Raw genomic sequence first — 18,060 nt, forward strand, 5'->3', positions numbered from 1 at the left:
TATAGTTCCATACATGTATATATACCTCCAGATATCTATACCTATATATCTATATAGAGATAGGTAGATAGGTATAGATAGATATCTCCAGAATAGATAAATTCATAGAAACAGAAAGCAAATTGGTGGTTGCCAGGGGTAGGCGTGTGGGGAAATGGGAATAACTGCTTCATGGGTATGGGTTTTATCCTGGGGCGTTGAAAATGTTTTGGAACTAGACAGATGTGGTGGTTATGCAACATTATAAATGTACTAAATGCCACAGAGTTGAACACCTTAAAATGGTTCATTTTATGTTATGTGAATTCTACCTCAGTAAAAATTATCTTAAAAGGAAGGAAGGGAGGGAGGGAGAGAGGAAGAAAGGAAGGAAGGAAGAAAAGAAATCATCTGTCTCACACCCCTGTGTGTGGCTGGAGTCACAGTCCTGTCCGGAGGTCAGCCCAGGCCCTGACACCATCTCTAAAAGGGAAAGTAAACACTGATGCATGAACTAAGGAAAGAGTGAGACGACCGAGTAAAAGCAACCACTACCCCAGTGGCTTTTTTTTTTTTTTTTGCGGTACGCGGGCCTCTCACTGCTGTGGCCTCTCCCGTTGCGGAGCACAGGCTCCGGACACGCAGGCTCAGCGGCCATGGCTCACGGGCCCAGCCGCCCCGTGGCATGTGGGATCTTCCCGGACCGGGGCACGAACCCGTGTCCCCTGCATCGGCAGGCGGACGCTCAACCACTGCGCCACCAGGGAAGCCCCCCGGTGGTTCTTAAAGTGGGGCCCCTGGACCAGCAGCATCAGCAGTTCCTGAGAACTTGTGAAAAATGCCAATTCTCAGGCCCCACCCCAGACCTCCTGAATCAGAGACTCTGCGGGTGGACCCAGTGATCCCTCTTCTTATCAAGGCGAGACCCACTGCTCTAGACTGTTGGCAAGCAGGGCCACTGTGAGTGGTCAGGAAGCGGAGCAGGCAGTGTGGCTGGAGGGGGCTGGGCAGTGAAGGGTGGAGGGATTCTGGAGAGAGGCCAGTGAACCTGCAGATCTGAGCCACTGAGCCTCTGGACATCAGCCTGCCCAAGGAAAGGCCCCCCTCTGCCCCGGTATAGCCACAGCTGTCCCTCACCTCACCAGCCCCTATGTGGGAGTTCCCCACTGCCCCTTACCCTTCACGGTCGATGTGTGGCAGGGGCTGCTTGGGCGTGTGTCGGAGCTTCCGGTGGAACTGGGTGAAGTCCAGCTTTTCAGGCTGCAGGTCCCAGGTGGCACCACTAGAGGGCGAGGGAGGGTGAGAAATGTGACAAGCCCAGTTACTGATGGGGAAGAGACACCCCGGCACACCCCAGGCAGGGCATCTCAGAAGGAGGTGGGCAGGAAGAAGGAGTCCCTACTGGCCACAGGCAGGGGTCAGGCAGGGACCCTCACTCAGAATGGAGCCTGAAATGTCGGCTCTGCGCTCACAGACAACAGGGCAAGTGCTTGCGTGGTAGCCTTCCCCTCTCTTCAACCCTGCTGTATGATAATAGATGCCTATAAAACACAAGTGTGGGCCTGATGCTCGCTCTACAGTGGTCCGCCTGAAACACTGGAAAGCCTGGGGAGAGTGTGTCAGTCGGGGAAGCAGGAGGCCAGGTCCCCCAAGTACCAGTCTCGGGAGACCCACAGCACTTCCATGCTGGGCAAGCCTGAGCCAGAGCCAGGGTGAGCCTGGAGCACAGCCAGAGCTGGCCAGCTCCAGGGCCGGGGCAGAGCTGAGCTAAAGGGCCACCACCATCCATGGTCTGAGGTCATCACTCTCCAAAGAAGTGGACACCATGACAGGAGAGCCCATCAGCAAACCCTTCAGGGGCACCATCCCCACATCCTGAGAAAGCCTGGCCAATACCCGCCCTTCCAACTTGGCCCGTCAGGAACCTTCTAGAGCCTGAAGCACTGACAGTTCTCCCTTTTCTCTGGACCCCTCTCCGCACCCCCCAGCCCCCGCCTTCCATAACCTCTGGTGGGAGGGGTGGGGTGTGCAGCCACCGCTGTCCATCCTCAGCTCTAACACAGCCACGTGCTGTTCCCCCACCGCCATTTTCCTTCCTTCTCTCTCTGACCTCCTTCCTCCGGCCTCATCCTCTCTATTTCACCCTCCTGTCTTTCTCTCCACTTCTTGATCAATGAACTCTCAACAATAACTCAATCCCCAAAGGACCCTCAGGGCATAAGGACCAGTAAGCTGGGGTCCCAGCCGGAGCCACACACCACAACAAGAGGAAGAGGAGCTCACCTGAAGGAATCAAAGGTGTTGGCAGCCCAGATATCTGTGCCCAGCATGTCCAGAGAGGTGTCTTTGCTGCCATTCTGGAAGAGATGGAGGATGAAAGGGGTGGCATTATTTGCCTGGCCAGGACATGGAACAAATGGGTGGAAGGCCCAATCCCAGCGAGGGTTGCAGAGGGCCCCCTTCCCCGCCATCCCCCTCGGTTGGTCATCCTGGGCAGCTTGGAGGCTGGAGTGAGCCACTGGAGTGAGTGTCCTGGCTGGTGTACGCAGTACGAGTCAGGGGGACCCCTGGCCTCCCCCAGGCTTGGGCCCTCGCTTTGCTGGTGCTTGACAGAGCTGTGTGGTCAGGTACAGGGCAGCCAGGGCTCTGCTGCTCCAGCCCGTGGCTCTCTCCTCAAAACCTCTATACTAGGGAGCTGCCACCACCACTGCCAGCCTGATGGCAGCAGCTTCTCCAGGCAGGGGCTCTGCAGAGCCAGGCACACTGGAAGGTCTGTGTTGGGAGGCTGACTTCCTTTGGAGTTAAGCCCCACAGCCCCAAATCAGGTAGCACCAAAGCCCCCATTGACCAACAACTCCAGCGATGGAACTTCTCTAAGTCAGCTAGCTCCGGTCTTCTTCCTCTGTTGTTTCCTATATGATCCATTCCATAGGCAGAAAATGCTCTACCTGACCCAGCTTCTCTGCTCTGGCTTCTTTGCCCTCGGCTGATCTCTGCAACAAGTTCTCCAGATCCCTGTCTTCACTCCTGATGCCACCCACCCCTCACTGTAACTGAGCAGGACCCTATGGGGCCTTCCCAGAACAGACCCTACCCCCTCCCCTGTCCTCTACCTGAAGGAAAACTTCAGCCTCCTAGGCCTTCCCCAAGTTCCAAAGAGTAAATGTAACCAGAGAAGTGAGAAAATGCAGAAACAAAGGAAAACAGACAAGCAAGACAAAAATAATAGTTTAGCCATTAAACAAAGGCAAGGACATTTAGTTCCTCCTCTAGGGCTATAGATAATATTTTGACCCAGGTTCTTTGAGCTGTTCTGCAGATACTGAAACCCCCACCAGGTGGAAGAAGTTAACTGCATACTGACCACAAGCACATAGACCCCAGATGGGTTGGAACCAGAGGTTGGTAATGCTGACTCCTAATTACCTCACCACCAACTAATCAGAAGAATGCCCATGAGCTGATCACATATCCCATAACCCTCCTCCCTCACCCCGTCTTTAAAAACCTTTCCCTGAAAGCCTTCGAGGACTTTGGGCCTTTTAGGCACTAAGCTGCCTGGACTCCTTGCTTGGCGCCCTGCAATAAACGCTGCACTTTCCTTCACCACAACCTGGAGTCAGTAGATTGGCTTTACTGTGTGTGGGCAAGCGGACCCAAGTCTGGTTCAGTAACATCATGACCCCCACAGTCTGCTTGTCATCACCACAGTCTTTAAAAACAATACTTCCACCTCCACTGAAGCTGACTGTGCGTGTGCCTTATAACTCAGGACTCCACTCCCAAGTACAAACACAGCCAAAATGTGTACAGACGTTCCCCAGTATTACACAGCACAGAAGTACAGAGGAGCACTACTCAGAACAGCTCCAAACTGGAAACCACCCAAATGCCTACCAACATTCGACCAAATTAATCGTGGTGTGTTCACATACTGGAATATTACACAACAGTCAGAATAAACTAAAACAACATGTAATGCCATAAATGAATCCCACAAACATAAAGTGGAACAAAAGAATCTAGATATAAGAGTACCGGCTCTATAATTCAATTTTATATAAAGTTCAAAAACAGGCAAACTAATCTATGGAGAATTCAGACAGTAACCAGAAGCGGGCCCCAGGAGGGTGCTGGGGGCTGGTAATGTCTGCTCTTCATCTAGGTGCTGGTTACATAGGTGTATTCAGTTTGTGGAAATCTGTTGAACTGAAGGTGCATGGTATGTACACCTTCTTCTGTGTGTGTTACGACCTTCTGGTTAGATTCCTGGTAGCATCCCCAGTCTTTATTTTTATGATGATCTGTCCCTGGACCTGTCATTCCTCAGATCCACTAGCTCATACACTGGGCAATCTTCCTTTGAGATCTTTCCATAGGCCCGGCCCTGGGCAGACACTGAAGACACAAAAGTGGAGAAGTCACAGGTTATGCCTGCAAAGAATGGTATGGGATGACACACACGTAATAAATAATTACAATACAGTGTGAGATGTGCACTGATTCAAGGTGCCACAGTAGGACCAAAGCACAGGCAAATTTCCTGAGAAGTAGGGAAGGACTCCCCCAGAGTAGGAATTCATGGTGATCAGGAGAGCGGAGGGAAAAGGAGGGAAGTGGTCATCTGGGGAAAAGGGCCAGTATGTGGAAAGGGGCCCTGGCAGGATACAATAAGGCATTCTGGGTAACTTTAAGGCCTCCTGGGTTTACACAGGGAGCCCGGCAGCTTGTCAAGGTGCCCCCAGGTGGGCAAGTCAGTGGTTTTCAACATCACCCACTCTCAGTCCTGGTCAGGGGCCTACTAGGGGCCTCACAAGTGCTCCTCAGTGATGGTCATGGGTTGAACTGTGTCGTCACCACCCCTCCCCGATCCCCGCCACCACCATTATCCATACGCGGACGTCCTAACCCCCAGTCCCTCAGACAGTATTTGGTAACAGGCTCATTGCGGATGTAATCAGGTAAGATGAGAGTGGGCCCTAATCCACTATAACCGGTCTCTTTATAAAAAGAGGAAATTTGGACACAGTGACAGATGCACACAGAGGGAGAACGCCAGGTGAAGAATGGAGTTATGCTGCCACAAGCAAGGAACTTCCAGAAGCTGGGAGAGAGGCCTGGACAGATCCTTTCCCAGCTCCTTCACAGGGAGCATGGCTCTGCAGACACCTTGCTTTCAGTCTTTTGGCCTCCAGAACTATGAGATGACAATCATTTCTGTTGTTCTAAGTCACCTAGTTCGTGGTCAAACGTCCTAAATCAAGCAGCCCTAGCAAACTGATAACGGTGATCTACCATCCATCACCTCCACAAAGCCCTTGTGAGGGCAGTCCATCACGTCCCCACTCCCCACAGCCAGCAGACAACCCCCTGTGACCTTCTCATGTCCTTCAGCCACATGAAGCACCAGAGGGCCCCGGGGCCCCACCTCCTGCAAACAGACAAGCTCAGACCCAGGCTGGCTCAGCTAGTCTCTGATCTCCCCACACCACCTCCCCAGAGACGGCCCAGGAAGAGTCCCACCTGCTGTCCTCCCTGTGCCCCCCCAGCTGGAGACCACGGCCAACATCACCCCAGAGCCTGCCGAGCAGAGCTCACATGGACACTGGTGAAAAGAGAAAAGGCATGAGGATGTATGTGTGTGTTTAGATTCTGCACTTACTGAGCGCCGCCCACATACAAGGCACTGAGAACCCGGCTAGAAATAACCCCAAACGAGGCTCAGCAACCTGCCTCTCCCTCCCCCAGCGACCAGAGACACCCGGCGCCTTGGCGATGAAGCCCCATGGCTTGGGGGTTTGGTTTTGTTTTTAGTTCTCGTTTTCTTCAGGTCGGCAGAGGCGGCCAGCAAGGTCTTCTTACTCACCGCGTCCTACTCTGCGCATCCCGACTCACCAATCCCTCAAGGTAGAAACCAACCTACTTCCAGAGAGAGAGCGCTTTGAGGGTAGTTTCCGGCTTCTAATCGGTCTGAAGGCAAAGGAACACAAACTGGCCAGTAGAAAGGTTGAGGCCCAGCCTCCCAGCAGAAGGGGCCCAAGTGCTCAGACCCTCACAGACACCAGGCAGGAGATAAGGAGGGGGTGGGGAGAGGAGGGGAGCATTCAGGGGAGGCTGAGGGAACAAAGGGCTAATGGGAGAGAGGGGCACCCAGAGTGTGACCTGGGATGAGTCGCGTAACCTGCCTGGGCTGCATCCATACGCTGAGGACTGGGCCCTCCCTCTGGCACCACCAGCCTGAAGCCTTGGGTCACTCAGGCGCTAAGTGGCTGGGAACTTTCTCACGATGCCCTGAGACCTCCCACAATCCTCCTGTGAATCAACCACAGTCACTCGGGGCCAGAAGCTTCTCCATGTGGTGCCACCTGTGTGCACCTGGGTCTTCCCCACACCTGTCCAGTCCCGCTTCCCCATAATCCCTTTCACTATTGACCGTGACGTCTCGTCTCGGCCTTGCTCCTCTCCCGCTCCCTCCAGACGTGCCCCATCCTTCAGCGCTTGGCTCCAGAAAACCCCTCTGACCTCCCAAACTGCAGTCACCTCCCTCTGTCCTGAACTTAGCACCCGCGTGGGTGACCTGTGGCCGCAGAGCCCACTGGCGGCAGTTCTCACTCTGTCTTACCGTCACTCTCTCCTGCTCCAGGGCGTGGACCTGGGATGGCAGGGACCTCTCCAGGTACCCCAGCGCTCTATGTTCAGTGCCCAGGAAGTGTCTGCTGAGTTGACAAACACTTCAAGAGACCTTCACTGTCTTCCTTAAACACATTGCCATAATGAGCCATGTGACCTCAGCGAAATTAGTTCACCAATTTGGACTTCAGATTCTTCATATTTAAATCAAGAGATCTCCGAAAGTGAAGTGTCACATCCTGTAGATGGGTTTCTTCTGACTGGCATGTGTGCTGCCACCGCACCCTCTCTCACCAGGGGCAGACATCACTAATCAATTATGGCACAATTTCCAATCTTCTAGGATCAGCCCCTCCTTCCCTTCCTTCTTTGAGTTGTCTCATCACCCTACCCATCCCAACTCCTGGTGCCCTGCTTGCTTCAAATGCCACTTTGAAATTGCAGGTGGCTAGAGCGACTCACTTTCTATCTAGGAGACAGGCCCCCACCCTCCTGAGATGTTAAGTGGCTTGTTCACAACATCACTCCCAGGCCTCAAAGATGATTACCAACAGGTACAGCATTTTAAAATGACTTCTAAAGCAAAGGTCAAAAAAAAAAAAAAATCAAACAAACTAAATCTTACTTCCAAAGCACACGTCTGAGACCTCACCTGGAATGAAGTTCACTTCCTCCTTCAGGATAGTAACACAAAGTCTCTCCCTAATCCCTGACCCTTTAAATACACAACTCACTCTGGCACTTACAAATTCAGCTTACGGTGGAGTGGACCATTGCTTAGTCATCACTCTTTTAGACCCATAAGGATGTTAATCTCCCCAAGTAAGTTTTTTTTTTTTTTTCCAAAAAATTTTTATTGTGGTAAAATGCACATAACATAGAATTTACCATCTTAACCATTTTAAGCGTACAGTTCAGTGGTACTAAATATATTTACAATATTCTGTAACCATCACCACCATCCATTCCCATAACTCCTTTCATCTTGTAACACTGAAAGCGTATACCCATTAAATACCAACTCCCCATTTCTGCTCCCCCCAGCCCTGGCAACCACTATCCTATCTTCTGTCCCTAGGATTTTGACAACTCTCAGTACTTCATACAAGTGGAATCACACAGTATCTGTCTTTTTGTGACTGGCTTACTTCACTTGGCATAAGGTCCTCAAGGTTCATCCATGACCCCAATTAGACTTTAAGCTCCTGGACCACAGCTGCTTTCTGTTCTTGTGTCCCCAAAGTGGTCAAGCCGGGCACACACTAGGTCCACCTCAGATGCCTGCCAACTGATTAAAGAGACTCTACCCTGAGAGATAGAGGCCCTGCTGCCTCTGTGCCTGAAAGACTGATTCCCAGATTAGGATGTCAAGATGGATTCACCAACCTAGGATTTGAGGCCCCTGAAGAGTGAGGAATGCAGGATGGAGAGAGAGAACCACCATGAAAAAAGGACGGGAAGGTCACAGCTAAACCCAGGACTGCAAGCACCTCACAGGGACGAGCACAGTTCACCTTAAAAACAGCTCAGGAGCAGTGCAAGTGCACATAAGTCTCCCTCCTGGTCCGGGGCCTGGAGTCTTGGCCACCACCCCTCATAGCGGGGGGGGAGGCCATCTACTCTCTGCCCTGTGCTGTGGGCAGAGGGCCCTGTGCAGAGAGAACCACAGCTGAGGGAGGTGCCTGGGCATCTCAAGCTCAGGCCCCAGCCTCTTCTGAAGCAGCATCCCTGGCAGGGGACCCACCAGCCTCAGGGACTCTGGGGGTCCAGGGACAAGGCCCCACTGGCTGATGAGTGGGAAAGAGTGACAGAGCAGCAGTTGCTGGAGGGGATGCCCCAGGCATTTGCAGCAGGAGATACTCTGTAAAGGGAGCCCCCCCCAACCTCCCTGCATGTGCAGATCAACCTCGAGGAGCTGGTACCATCTCCGATCGGAGGTGAGAAGCATTTTTTCAGTACTTCATAGTTTATAGACCCTCTCCACACATTTTTCCTGATTGAAGCCCTACGACTCTCACCCATCCTCACAGGAGCCCAGAGAACTTGTTCCTGAGCCGATGGAGATAACCTGAACCCTATCTTAAATGCTGGAAAACTCCAAAACCACTGCGGTTCCCAGCAAGCACCTGGCTACTCAACCCTCCCCCCATCACCCTCCCATCAGCTCAACCTCTGGTTCCGCTGACAGCATCCCTCAGCCGGTGGAAGCCTCTGCTCTCACCCCTCCATCTCCACAGGGTAGGTCTCATTACTCCTCATGAGCACCTACCTCCTGCCTCCACTCCCTCCCCCACACGCCGTGGCTCTGATTCTCGGAGCTTAGGAACAGAAGTGCTAGGATGAGCCCCTCACAGACCGAGGGGCTGCAGCCCACACTCTGCACAGTCCTGGGGAAAGAATATGTGCACAGCCTCCCTGAAGGAGGCGACAGCACTGGGCAAGAATCAGGACCCTCGGGCCGCTGACCAGGATGTGGCTGAGGGCTGTGGGCAAGCCTGTGGCCTCTCTTGTTGAATGTAGTAGGAGGGTGAGCCCCACCATGGCCAGTGTTGCAACGGGGAGGGGGAAAGCGTCTGCAGAAGTCCACAGTGAAAATCATGGTCACAGAGATGACTTACTTATCGCTGCTCCATCTGACAAGATGACTGCAGCACGTAACAAGAATCTGGACACCTCCTTAGAGTTTGTGGCAATGGGATGTGACCGGCATACAATCACTGCATGTAACCTTTTACCAACAGGGGCTGGAGAAGGGGCCTAGCTCTTGGAAACAAAATCTGTGTCCTTCAAGTTTCAGCCCAGAGAGGGAAGACCCTCACCTGCAGAGCCTTCCTTTCTGTCCCTTGTTGAAGCCGAGGTGGTGACCCAGGCGATGCCCAGAGGGGCCAGGACTCACCGGCAGGGTGACTGCTGCCACTGAACTGACAGCCAGGAACCTAACAGCTTCTCACGTTCATCCCCAGCGCCCGCCGGCCCTGGGCTGACAGCACCCAGGCGACCCTGGGGCCACCTGCCACGTTGACGCACGTCCAGCCAAAGCCCCTGAAGCCATAAAGTGCCTGGATGCTCCCCGCTTCTTGAGTTCTGGACGCCAACCCTCAAACCTTGCAACCCCTAACACACACACAGGGCAGAGACGATGGTGGCGGGAGCGTGGCTGTTCTGTGCACTGCTACAGGGGCCTCAGCATCCTCCTCGGCACACTGGCAAAGCTCTGTGTTGGAATGCGGCTCAGACACCGTCTGTGAAGGGGCTCTGGGGCCACACCAAGCTGCTGAACGTACAAGATTACATTCCTCTTTGGGCCGCTGTGCTCTTCCTGGACTCGGAGAAAACAAATCTCCTTTCCACCCACTCCGAGTCTTTCTCTCTGATGGGATCAGCTCGAGAGCCTTCCTCCCTGTGGCTCTGCTGTTTCCTCATCAGCTGGTGCCCCCCAAGCCTACGGCACGTCCGGCACAAACCCCAGGGGTTGATTCCCTTCCTGATCTACTGTGTGCTCCAAGTGGTGTTCTAGAAACACAAATCCGCTGGCTCACAAGTGTCCGTGTGCGTCGGAATCATCCAGGGAAGGGACTGAAAATGGTTTAAGTTTAGGGCAGGTGGAGCGGGGCATGGAACACGCTTTTGGAAACAGTGGATATTAAAAAGTTTTGTGGGGGACAAAAAGTTTAAAAAGGCTCCTCGGTCAAGTATTTGGGACACACAGAGTTAAAAGAGTTGTTAAATACTTTATTGCAGAACTTCTCAGTGCCTTTATTGGTCTTAGATGGATGCTGACTCTTCAAGTAGGCGGCAGCACACTACGCAGCTTTTCCCAAACTCCTCTGGCCAGAAACCCACCCCACTCTTCCTTTTCACTCCACACAGCATCCTGCAGGACTATGGTTCCCCCACTGGGAAACAGACATCTTCAACTATCTGTTAACTCTCTTCCCCCATTAGTCTGCCATCCCCTCAATTGCAGTAGCCCTGGCTTCACTTTTCTGTCGTGTCCCCCTGCCTCCTCACCCCCACCACCTTCCTTATCTTGGGATGCAGCATCATTCATTCTTTTTGTTTTTTTTGCAAGGACTCAGTGGCCAGGTACCGAGAGCTCTCCACAAAGCCTCGCTGGCTTCTTCGAGAACATTCTCCAGGTTGCAATTCCACAGTTGGCCCTGGTGAACACGGCTTTCCTCTGAGTCCCACCCCTTCCCTGGCCCTGAGGTCACCCAGCCCCTGCCAACACCCCGCCAGGTTGTTGCAATGCCAAGGTTCTGAGGAGCCTTATCCAAAAACATCACCCTTTTCAGTGGATCGTTTTTTAGCACTTAAACGCTGCTGAATCCTTCACAACAGCTTCTTTTACTCACAATTAGGGGGCCCCTTGACAGGGTGAATCGTGCTGCTCTCAGAACAGATCACAAAGGGATAATAAGCACTTTAAACCATGTGGAAAAAGAAATGGAAACGGCCTGCCCACGGGCAGGGAGACTGAAGCTGCCTCTGAAAGGGCCACGCGGGGTGCACAGCTACCCCAGGTCAGGGACGACAGATTCCAGAGAACGATAACAGCAAACACTGACGCAGCACTCACTGTACACCAGGCACCACCCGAGCACTTTACATCTGTTACAACCCTAGGAAGCAGCTGTTGCTATCACCATCCCCATTTCACTGATGAGGAAACTGAGGCTCAGAGAACTTGCCCGCATTCACACAGCTAGTTCCCAGGAACGCACATGAGTGTGGACCAGAGTCTGTGCTCTTAACCACTGCACTCTGCAGATATATTACTCAAATAACTTCTGACCCCACTGTCGAGTTTCCCATAATGCAGGAGCATACCCACATCCCTACGAACACTTGGGTTTTCCGAGTTCTTCTCTTGGGAAGGCAGCGCTGGTGCAGGGAGTAAATCACTTGCAGTGAGGAAAAGAAGGAATGTAGGGGTGCAAGATAGAATGTGCAGGGTCGGGGGGCTCCGTGCATGAGGGAATGAAACAAGATGGGAGTGAGTCACTGTACAGTAGAAAAACATGCCAAGTCAGGTGCAATGGGAAAAAATGACCCTCTTCTATACCGTTGTTTTTTCTTTATTAATATACAACTGCAGAGTCATTTCTGCTTGTGTACGTGTGTGTGCACAGGTATGTGTGTGTTGACAACCCCAGGCTGCAAAGGTTTAGAAATAAGGCAGAGTCTGGCTAAACAAGGCAGGGGGCAGCAGGAGGACTCCCCCCATTAATGGGAGGGTCACAGGCAAAGTTCCAACTAGAGGATGTCCGGGCATGTCAGTCTGAGTTTCCCCAGCATGTCTGCTGCTGGGTCAGCCGCACCAGAGCTGGCCAGCCCGAGACTGCGGCTGCAGCACCAGGAGCCTGCAGGGACCAGGGCCTGAACTCCCGGACTGCAGAACCAGGGGCCAGCTGCTGGTCGTCAGCTCTACAGGGCCCAGCCTGGGCACCAGAGACATGAGGGCGGTACAGCCCCTGCTCCTGGGAAGGCTCATAATCCCAGTCCATTTCCCCTTCTTGGTGCAAAATGTTCTTCCATAGATTCTGTCCATGACGAGGGCCAAGAGCAAGCAAACCCCACAGACTCAGGGCTCCCAGGGGAGCCGATAGGGAGGGCTATCCCTTTAAACAATGGACAAGACCTCTCTCCTTCCTCTCCAAGGATGCCCTCCCAAGTCCCCCGCCCCCAGCCCCAATATATCACCCACATTAGTGGGTTAACACAATGCTAGGCACTGTGTGGCCACAAGAGGCCCGAGGGGATCGTCCCTGCCCCACAGGTCTTACCACCTAGCTGGAGAGTCACAGAAAAGGAAAAACACTACTGAAGACAACACGTAGTGAAGCACCATGTGATACGATGCACGCCACCCACGCTGCGGGCTCCAGGGGAGACTGTGGCTCTGGACTCCAGGAAAAGCCTCCCGCAAGTAACAACACGGATGGACTGAGAGTGGGGAAGGCAGGAGTCTAGGCCTGTAAGCTGCTTCCTGGGGCCCCAGGAGGGTTGCTGCAGCTCCACAGACCTGAGCTCCCTCTTCAGTATCATACTGGACTAGCATGGTGACTACCGAGCTGGGGTGGAGGCGGGAAGTAGAGCCTGAGACACTGGGAGAGTGTGGTGCATTATACAGGATGCTTGGAGACCAAAGAACTCCAAAGGCATCTCCTGGGCCAAAACAGGGGCTTCCTGTAAGGCCAGGTCCAAAACTCCTCTCAGACCCACACCACCAGACTTTGAGGGTGACTTGGGTTTGCTTGAAGAGACAGGAAGTGAGGACCCAAGCACAGATCAAGGGTGGGGCAGGGCAGGGCCCAAGGGAGAAGCAGTCCTGTCCTGGTGTGTGTGTGTGTGTGTGTGTGTGTGTGTGTATCTGTGGGGTGTGTGTGTGTGTGTCTGTGTGTGTGGTGTGTGTGTGTGTGGTGTGTGTGTGTGTGTGTGTGGTGTGTGTGTGGCTGTGTGTGTGGGGGGGTGTGGGTGTGTGTGGGGCGTGTGTGTGTGCCTGTGTGTGTGTGCCTGTGTGTGGGGTGTGTGTCTGTGTGGGGTGTGTGTGTGTGTGCATGGTGTGTCTGTGTGGTGTGTGTGTGGGGTGTGTGTGGGTGGTGGGTGGGGGGCGTGTGTGTGTGCCTGTGTGTGTGTGCCTGTGTGTGTGTGTGGTGTGTGTGTGCATAGTGTGTCTGTGTGTGTGTGGGGTGTGTGTGTGTGCATGGTGTGTCTGTGTATGTGTGTGTGTGTGTGTGTGTGTGTTCAGCATGTTCAGCACCAAGGACAGCACCCCCACGTGCTGGTAGGAAAGATGGTGATGGACCCCCAATATTTTAATCTTCCTACAATAGAAAGGCCTGAGGCAGGAGAACAACAGAGCCGAGACCGGAAGACAGAACCTCCCGAGTAGTACCAGAGCTGAGTTCAGGAGCAGAAAAGGCCGTTCCTTTCACTCTGGACCTTTCCTGTCTGTCTGTCCAATCTGTCCGTTCTCTCTCTACCCTCACTGTCTTTGAACTAAGACCCAAAGCCCAGGGAGGAGTGGGAGATAATGACTCCCTGTTGCCAAGTGTATTTCTCCAGTCTCTCGGCTAATTAATCATGCCTTAGGATTTAAATGGCAATATTATTAGTACCTACCGTAGACTGGGCCACAGCAGAGCCCACTTCTGGTTGGCTGCCTGTCTAGCATCTGCTAAAGTAATGGGGGCCCACTCAGCTGTCCCTAGCCCCATACCTTGCCCATGCCTCTGTGCAGAGAAAGGATCTCATCCTCCAAGGCTCCTCACTAGGAGGCCTTCTTGGAACTCTCCAGTTGCTGGAGATATCTCCCTTCCTGCCAGCGCCAGACTCAGAACCACACAAGGCCAGGGAGGGAAGGGGCTGAGAGATCATCTGGCCCAGGGCTGACCTAGGAGTTCTGCAGAGATGCTCCCAGAGTGATGAGGTGGATAGAGTGGAAGAGAAAGCAGGTGGGTTCCTTCCCCTGCCTCACCAGACAGTTCTGCCCTTTTGGTTTTCTACATGAGATTTCCTTGAAAGACTGTGATGAAACAAAAGGTTCTGTACTTTAAAAAATTTAACTTTATTTTAGATAATTGTAGATTCACATCTAGTTGTAAAAAAGAATAGAGATCCCATGTATCCTTCACCCTGTTTCCCCGCCAAGGAAGACCTTATAAAAGTATATAGTTCAGATCACATCCAGGGTACTGAGAGCAATACCCTCTAGAACGCTGAACATCTCCATCGGCACAAGGATCCTTGCTGCTGCGTTTCTGTACCCACCCACTTCATCGTGCCCCCCTCCCCTAATCCTGAAGAACTGCTAACCTGCTCTGCATTTCTATAATCCTGTCATTTCAAGAATGGTATAGAAGTGGAATCATAGAGTATGTACCTTTGGGGGATTAGCCTTTTTTCACTCCGCTTAATTCCCTGGAGATTCATCCAGGTTACTGCATGTGTCAAGAGTTGATTCCTTTTTATTGCTGAGTGCCAGAACTTACTTAACCATTCACCTGTTGAAGGGCATCTGGTTTATTCCCAGCTTTTGGCTATGACGAATAAAGCTGCTATAGACATTCAAGTCCAGGATTTTGTGTGAACATAAGTTTTCATTTCCCTGGGATAAACACCCGGGATTGCACTTGCTGGATCATATGGTACTTGTAGGTTTAGTTTTATAAGAAACTGCTTTCCAGAATGGCTGCACCACTTAACATCCCCACCAGCCATGTGTGAGTCATCCAATTCTTCTGCGTCTTCACCGACATTCGGTGTTGTCACTGTTTTTTGTTTCTTTTTTCATTTTAGCCATTCTGACAGGTGTACAGAGATACCTTGCTGAGGCTTCAGTTTGCATTTCCCTAACAGCTAACAATGGACACCTTCTCGTGTGCTTAGTTGCCATCTGTATATCCTCTTTAGTGAAAAATGTCTCCTCGTGTATTTTGTACATTTTCTAATTGCATTGTTTTCAATGCTGAGTTTTGAGAGTTCTTTACATATTCTAGATGCTTGTCCTTTGTCAGATATATGTTTTGCAAAATCTTCTCCCTCTTTGTAACTTGTCTTTTCATGCTCTAAACAGGGTTTTTCCCAGAGCAAGAGTTTTTCATTTTGATGAAGTCCAATTTCACATCTCAGTGTTGACATTTATTGTCTTCATTCATTCACTTTGAAATCTTCCCAATTCTGGGTATGACAAATGATTTTTGATTGTAATCAGGACACTTTCATGTTATGTAATGAGACTGTGAATCTCATTTAAATCTTCTGTTTTAACTGGCTTTTTGTGGTACCACTCTGTCAGGGGAAAGGGGGGGTGGGCACGACCTCAGTACTGTCAGTGGAGCATTTGTCGTGGCTCAGTGGAGGTAAGAGCTCCAGGACTCCACATGGTCCCCACTGACCCTGCTATGGGGGCCTCACGACCACCGGGCAACAGTGCAAGTCCCAGCTCTCTAGTAGAACCTCCTCTGACTCATGCCAGCAGGGAGGGGAGGGGCACCTCTATCCTGCTGAGTGGGGGTGGGAGTCCAGGTTCCCCACATGGCCTCCAACAATACCATGGGGGCAGGGAGCTTCTTACCAGCCAGCAGAGATGAAAGTCACAACTTCCTACTTGACCTTCTCTGACACCACACTGCTGAAGGAGTTAGGGGGCCGCATTACAGCCCGGAGAGTGTGGAAGTCCAGGTTCCCACTGCTTATTTGCTTGTGACGGTGGGGATGGTGCTATAGTTTTTTTCTGTGCTGTTTGGCTGGAGTAGAGCAGCTATTGTCTAAAAGTTTTCTATCTTGCTAGACCTAAGCTTTTATTCTTTTCCTGGATCTAAGCTTAGAGAGAATAGGCTTTTATTGGAACTTTCAAAAAAAAAAAAATCTGTGTCCACTGGCATTTCCTGGTTACCCACATCTTCAGCTTCAAGTCTGGGATATAGGAGGCAAAAAGAAAACCCACGGAGGTCACTCCTGTGTCAATACTCAGGTCCCAAGGTCTCTAGCTGGTCTGCTTTCTCTCTCTGTTTCAGAATCTTCTTATATTTGTTTTATATAGAATGTTCAGGGTTTCAGTTGTACTTAGCAGGAGGAATATAGAAAAGAACATCTATTCCATCTTCCCAGAAATAGAAATCTGTATTTTTAACAAAACATTTTGATGACCTTAAGTCTAGTTCACCTCCTCATTTTTCAGAGGAGAAACTGAGGCTGCAGCTAGATGACGTATCTCACCAGTGATGGAATAGCGAGTCAGAGGTACAGAAGCCAGGACTCACGTCTCCTCACTCCAGTCCTCCAGTCAGATGCCGTTACCATGACAGCATGGCTCCTCCCCATCCATGCCCGGGGATCTGACCTCCTCTACAGACGCCAGCTGCAGCCAGCTCCCCTCCTCCCGGTACTCACACGCGGCTCTAGAATGTTGCCTGTCCACTCGAGAAAGTCTTCTTTCTCTAAGCAGACTCTGGGTACTCTGAGGGCAGAGACCAGGCCACATGGCTCATACTGAGCGTGGGCTCAATGAACAGTTGCCGACTGCTCTCCCTATAGAAGTCGATCATCAATATTGTCTGGTAAGCGTTGTATCCTGGTTCCTCCAGGTGAGCTGGAGCCAGAAGTCACTCCGAGGACGGGGACAGATGGTATCTTCTGGAAAAGAGAGGCTCACATGCTGGGAGCAGCAGAAGTACACAGATCATGCCATGTTCAGTTTGGGGAGGCTTATTAAGAGGAAATATAGTCTACGTTTATGGTGCTCCCAGAAAAGTAACCCAGGATGGGACAGGACGTGGGAAGCAGTGTGTCATGTCCCAGACTTCTTAACACTGTGGTTTAAGTGCCCATCTCCCGCGCCCCCCGCCCCGCCCACTCTACCCTCCACATACACAGAGACTGCACCCATTGCCTTCACCATCCCGATTCCTGGTTCCTAGCATGGTGGCTGGCACACGGGCCCTCAATGATGACGTGCTGGTTGGATCAATGGATGAAAGAACAAATAAATAATCAAAGGAATAAATGAACCAAAACAAAAGGAAATAGCTGCAGGAACGAGGATGCTTAGCTTAGAAAGCAGACTTGCCATGGCAGACCGTGGGAGAGAGGCTAAATAGCCATGGACAAAAGGAATCAAACTAAATCCATCAGCTGGAGTTATGAAGAGGTGGTCTGGGCTGAATCAAAGACCGACATTGTTACCAGTGGAGCTGCCTCACGTGCTCTGAGATGCCTTGTGAAGCAGTGAGTTCTCCATTTCTGGAAACGTCCAGCAGCCCAATGGCCTCATGAAGCAGGGGATCCTGCACTGCAGGGAGTTGGATCAGGTGACCTCTGAGCTTCTTCTCATCCTGAGAGCCCACATCTTCAGGGTTCACTGGAGACCTGCCTAGCTCTGGATTTAATGTGGTAAAGGAGATAAGGGGGGGAGGAAGTCAGCCACAGCCCCTGTTGAGTTTCCACTAGAAGTGGAGCATGTGACAATCATTCTAGCCAGTCACCAACCAGTTCTGGCTTCCCTGGTCCAGGCGTATAGTAGGATTCTCCTATTTAGTGTGTTTATGGTTGGGTGGGGCCATGTGACTAGTTCTGGGCAACAAGCTAAGAGTGGAAGTGCTGTGTGTTACATTTAGGTTGGAGCGTTGAATTGCCTCCGGTGCTCTTTTCCCTCCGTCATGGCAACTGCTCCACCAAGCTGGGTCCTAAATGGATGGCTTAAAGTTACTAAGATTCAGAGCTGTTTGATAATGCAGCATTTCCTAGGCTATGCTGACTGATACAGAGGGACAGAATTTACCTGTAAGGAACGACAGAGAAAATACAAGCCATGCAAGGTACACAAATGCGTGGGGTTGGACAGCAGCTCCAGCAACTCAGCGGGGTGTAAGACACCCCATCCCCCACCACTCTGGTAAAACCCAGCACTAACCAACGACTCCAGCTGTGCCCGCTCCTCCTGTCTAA

General features: G+C 51.8%; 1 protein-coding gene across 4 annotated transcripts in view; it reads right to left on the reverse strand.

Moving 5' to 3' along the window:
* CTIF (cap binding complex dependent translation initiation factor) overlaps positions 1-18,060 on the reverse strand; it is a 308,260-nt gene that overhangs the window by 196,276 nt on the left and 93,924 nt on the right. For all 4 annotated transcript variants that reach the window (XM_079942099.1, XM_079942097.1, XM_079942098.1 and 1 more), the window contains exons 4-5: positions 2,263-2,336; positions 1,157-1,261 (exon numbers count right to left, since the gene is read on the reverse strand). In XM_079942099.1, the coding sequence (XP_079798225.1) occupies positions 1,157-1,261; positions 2,263-2,336 (179 nt within the window). The remainder of the gene's footprint in view (positions 1-1,156; positions 1,262-2,262; positions 2,337-18,060) is intronic.

Source organism: Stenella coeruleoalba, assembly GCF_951394435.1.
Source record: "Stenella coeruleoalba genome assembly, chromosome: 14".
NCBI lineage: Eukaryota > Metazoa > Chordata > Mammalia > Artiodactyla > Delphinidae > Stenella > Stenella coeruleoalba.